At 30.2% G+C, this 5337-nt stretch overlaps 1 protein-coding gene across 1 annotated transcript; it reads left to right on the top strand.

Moving 5' to 3' along the window:
* On the top strand, positions 1-5337 carry LOC11408344 (WAT1-related protein At4g08290). The gene is made up of 7 exons (XM_003601010.4): positions 1-257; positions 875-937; positions 3093-3209; positions 3313-3553; positions 3656-3820; positions 4626-4777; positions 4941-5337. Exons 1-7 carry the CDS (start codon positions 58-60, stop codon positions 5092-5094), a joined length of 1092 nt encoding a protein of 363 aa, XP_003601058.1. The 5' UTR covers positions 1-57; the 3' UTR covers positions 5095-5337.

Here is a 5337-nt window from a genome sequence, read left to right as displayed (position 1 = left end):
ACAGCATCTCTAAACAATAAGCTATAACATTTTTCATATTTTCTTGAATACAAAGAAATGGAAAAAATAGGTGTTGCTAATAAAATGAATAAGGCAAGGCCTTATGTGTTAACAGTGGCACTTCAATTTGGGTTTGCAGGAGCATACATATTCTCCATGGCCAGTTTCAACATGGGAATGAATCGTTTTGTGTTCATTGTTTATCGTAATGTCATTGCTGCAATTGCCCTTGCTCCCTTTGCACTCATTTTTGAAAGGTGCTACTGCCCTTACTTATTCTGTTTTACAATTATAAATAGAAAAATGATGTTTGAACAACCATTTTGTGACAACTTTTTTTTCCTCATACTTATATCATGCTCTCTCTCTCCCTCTCCCTCTCCCTCTCTCTCGTTTTTGTTTTTGTGCCAAGACCTACATTTCTTTATATATTTTGGTTGTTCCATAGTTGTCACATAAAATGGTTGTTCAAATAACATTCATCATTTTAATTGTACATGTTTCATTTACTAACATAGATTCATGCGGTTGCAGTTGAGACTCAAAATATTGGTGGTTGTTTGATTAAGATCGGACATTTTAAATCTTAACTTGACTTTTTGAATCACTCATAAAACAAAATTAAAATGTGCATTTTTTAAACTGTCTGAAATTAATCGAATAATAATGTGCATTTTTAAAAACCGTTCAATCTTAATCCAATGATCATCAATATTTCGAATGAGTGAATGGTGAGAATCCCAACAAACGACAACGAGATATATTTATTGTTTTTGAGAAACAAATTTATCTCGCTTTTTCTTTAAAGATATTTAAAGGTGGAAGATTTAACTTTTTCCTATGTCTAATTACCACTTTTCTTACAACTTTGCAGGAAAATTAGGCCAAAGATGACAATGGCTGTCTTTTTGCGGATAATGGCGCTCGCATTTTTGGAGTAATTATCTAAAACCCATGTAGAGCTAGTTATCAATCATCTTGATCTTAATAATTAAAACATGAATAACTCTAACAACATTCTTTAACATATTTTTAACTTTTTTTTTCATGGTTAAAATTTATGTGTAGCACCAACTTGTTGGAGCCATACAAATTTTAACTAATGAAAAAGAGTACATTAAGACGTTTTTGCATGCACAATGTGTTTGCCGCAAATAATTATTTTTAGGCCGAAATTGTATTTATATTCAGAAGTCATAGCTCAACTGGTAAAATGCTAAAATTGTTAAGCTGGATGTCATGATTGGAGTTCGAACCTCGGTACCTCCACTTATGTGTGTGAGTTAATAATGGCTATGCCATTTCGTCCATATAAAAAAAAAAACAAATGTGTTTGTCGCATACCTACACAAGTATTAACCGGAAAGATTAGTTGATTTTGAGGTATTTGTAGATATCCACATATAGATAATTAATTTATAAAACATTTATTTTTGTAAAATAAATTATTTCTTTATCCAATAATTATAAAATAGTATACGAACTAAATGATAATTGAAATTTTTGTCAAAAGAAATTCGAAATATCAATATATCATCTTGATGTGTCACTTTTGGTAAAGATGTATCACTTTATTTACTATATTTTAATATGATATTTAAAATATAAATAAATTTTTATTATTAAATTACATACTTGCAATATGTGCTTCATGTTTTAAAAAACTTACATACATATTATCTTTAAGATGATACAATTAATATGATAAAACTTATATTGAATTACTAACAAAAAATAGGGCAAAAGAGAAATTCGTGTCCAATTCTATCAATAAGTATTTTTTTTACAAAATTATATTCTATCAAGTTCATGTTAACATAACTCAGTTGGTAGATACTCTACTTATTCAGTTTAGAGGTGATTCTAGCTGTTAAGCTACTTAACAAAAAAAAATGTTAGAGATTAGCAAAATTAGGAAAAATGTTTTTTTTTTATCAACTATTTGCAGATTAATTACTCTTGATCAAAATTAGGAAAAATGGTAGATGCTCTATTTATAGATTAATTACTCTTGATCTCTCAACTATTTGCACATTTTCAATTAGTTCTTTTATCTTTTGTCAAAAACAATATTTCTTTTAACTGAAAATTAAGCTTTTAATTGAGACCCTATTAGGACGCTATGCAAAAATAATAAGTAATCGGGTCGTTGGACTTTAAAATAATTATTTTATTAAGTTTAAACCAACTTGGGTTGATCTGGTGGTGTTGGCTTGATACCTTATATTATGTTTTTTCTCATAATCTCATATTCGATTCTCTCTAGTGCCAACAAATTACATATAACTTATTAGGAACACCGTTAAAAAATTAAATTTTATCAACTTGTTCATGAGTTCAATAAAAAAACTTGACTTGGTTGAGAATAATGATACCCTAAATTTGACTTAGTTCAATTAAGTAACTCTTTGTTTTTAAATTTTAATATAATTGAGAATAATGATACCCTAAATTTTGCTTCTTAGCTGTGTATTGTTCCATTTTCACTTCATTCACCAAGTTTTAAAACATGAAATAATTATTTTTACTTCTTAATTTAATTGCATGTTGGATTCACTTTTGTGATATTTTGGACACATGAATTTGTGAGTTGTGACCAACATCTGAGTGCTTTTGAACATAATTAATTTTGGTTTGAAAATAATTCATAACTTGAAGTTAGAATTTCAAACTTGTAAATCCAAAATGTGATTTTAAACTCAATTTTATTGCACGACCTACACTTTTCCTTTTTCTTTTAATAATAAACCTACACTTATTATTATTTTTTTTTTTTTGTGGTGGTCGATGTTCGAACCCCGGACCTTGCATATTTTATGCATTGTCCATACCAACTGAGCTAAGCTCACGTGGACAAACTTACACTTATTTAAATGCATGAAACATACCCACATTATATTTAATTATTTTTAACCAAAATTAATTATTTCATAATCAATATTTTTGACAAGCAAAACCAAACAGAAAGTGAATCAATAACAATAAAGTGTATGTATTGCTTACGTGCACGTACAAAATTTGTCTGAATTGGAATTATTTTTGATGATGATGATGTATTGTAATGTAACGTATACCATTTGGTATTATTTTAGGCCAGTGATAGATCAAGGATTTACTTTCTTGGGGATGCAATATACATCGGCTTCATTTGCTTCTGCTTTGATGAATGCTGTTCCTTCTGTTACCTTTGTGCTAGCCGTAATTTTCAGGTAAATGCTAACATGCGTCCTAAGTAAAGGTTCCACTAATGCTATAACATTTGGGAAATGCTAATATACCATTAACTTGTCTAATAAATAATGAATGTATCAGGATTGAACGTGTAAATATGAAGGAAATACGAAGCATAGCAAAAGTGATTGGGACATTAGTAACATTTGCAGGGGCATTGATGATGATACTTTACAAAGGCCCACAAATTCATCTTTTCTATTCTCCAAAAACAGCACATAATTCTGCAAGTCACGACACGCAAACTCTCAAACATTGGGTCTCAGGAACACTCTTTCTAATGCTGGGTTGTGTGGCTTGGTCATCTTTCTTCATTTTACAGGCAACTTTTCTTATTCTCTTTTTTATGAAAGTTATTTTTTGTTCAATTTTAATACGTATCATGTATAATAAAGTGTGTTATGTATGTATGTATAAATTGCAGTCAGTAACGTTGAAAAAGTATCCAGCAGAAATGTCACTATCAACCTTAATATGCTTAGTTGGTGCTATGCAAACTAGTGTGGTGGCTTTGATTGCTGAGCGTCACTCTGGTGCTGGGGTTTGGGCTGTTGGTTGGGACTTTAGACTATATGGTCCTCTCTACACGGTACCCTCTATCAATCTCAAATTAAATTTTTTTAATTAATTTATTTAACATGAAGTAAAAGATAAGAATGTCTGCTAAGGAGATTGAGTTTACCGAAAGAGATTAGATTTCATAGTATCGTAAACAAATGATCGAATGTCATGACTAGTATCCACACTTAATATCTGACACGTCTTAAATAAGATGATCTCTAACAAAGAAAGCCTACGAGATACTGAAGAAGAAATAAAGTGAAAAAGAGATTGGGGACACCTATTGTATGTATGATCATCTAATTGTTAATTTTTGGTCAACTAATTGCTACTATTTTCCAAATGAAGTAACTATTTAACTTGGGCCACACCAAGACAAGACAGTGAAAGGATTTAGGCCCAAACCATATTTTTGTGACAAACGATTTATTTCAAAACACATACCAATGACTATATATATATAGTGAAGTTGCTCGTTCACTACATCAGCGGCAGTTAACTATCGTTTATATAGCGAATGAACAATTTCATAAGTGGGAAAAGTAATTTTCATATCGAAAAGGCAGCTTAACTTTGGCCTTTTTTTAGTCCAAGATTGTTCATGATAACATTGATGTAATAACAAAATTTATAATTTTAATCACATACAAATTGATAATTGAATATTTTCATAATTAGATTTTAAATTGAAAATACATCAGTACAAAATCTTATTAATAATGAAAAAAACATTATCATGCAATTGTTTTCTGAATTATTTTTTGAATAACTGATTGTATATTTCACATATAATTGTAACTTTTAATTATTTTCAATGAATTTAAAAATTGCAGGGAATAGTTACCTCAGGAATAACTTATTATGTGCAAGGGTTGGTATTGCAAAGCAGAGGACCAGTATTTTATACAGCATTTAACCCCCTTTGTATGATCATCACTTGTGCTTTAGGTTCCTTCCTTTTTGCAGAACAACTCCACTTGGGAAGGTAACTTATAATATTCCTCTTCGAGTTTGATAAAATTGGTCCCGTCACATGTCCAACATCAGGGACACACTTAATCTAAGGAGTGTCCGGCTTCGTAGGGTTTTGATAAATGTCAAATTCACTAAAAATAATCTTATTGATGTTCTCTATTTGTTGATTACAGTATCATTGGAGCCCTGATTATTGCAGTTGGTTTATATTCTGTGGTGTGGGGTAAAGCAAAAGACTATTTATCAGACACAACTACACTGCCACCATCACCAGTTGCAATGAAGCAAACTGAGAAACAACTTCCAATTACTTCATCTGATGTCTAACACATGAATAAATTATGAATAGTGTGCTGCTTCTGCCTTAATTAAGCATCTGCAAAGCTATCTATCTATATTATTTCATGCTTTTGTTTTGGTTTACACATTCTGAAGAATATATTATGAATTTTGGTTTACTACAGGCAGTGTATACATGCACATTCTCAAAGTATATGTACTTTTCATTTGAAGATGTTTTTGTGTGGAACCGTGTATTATCATTTGAATTAACAAGATGTACGAAACAAA

This window comes from Medicago truncatula, chromosome 3 (assembly GCF_003473485.1).
Source record: "Medicago truncatula cultivar Jemalong A17 chromosome 3, MtrunA17r5.0-ANR, whole genome shotgun sequence".
In the NCBI taxonomy this organism is placed as follows: Eukaryota; Viridiplantae; Streptophyta; class Magnoliopsida; order Fabales; family Fabaceae; genus Medicago; species Medicago truncatula.
Note: the sequence above shows the minus strand (reverse complement) of the source record. Positions and strands in the feature narration are given on the sequence as shown.

Bases quoted from the DNA above. Each gene is read 5' to 3' on its own strand.
- LOC11408344 (XM_003601010.4), top strand. From the start codon at position 58: ATGGAAAAAATAGGTGTTGCTAATAAAATGAATAAGGCAAGGCCTTAT. The intron at 258-874 runs GTGCTACTGCCC...ACAACTTTGCAG, and splicing joins TTTGCACTCATTTTTGAAAG to GAAAATTAGGCCAAAGATGA. The intron at 4,778-4,940 runs GTAACTTATAAT...TGTTGATTACAG, and splicing joins GAACAACTCCACTTGGGAAG to TATCATTGGAGCCCTGATTA.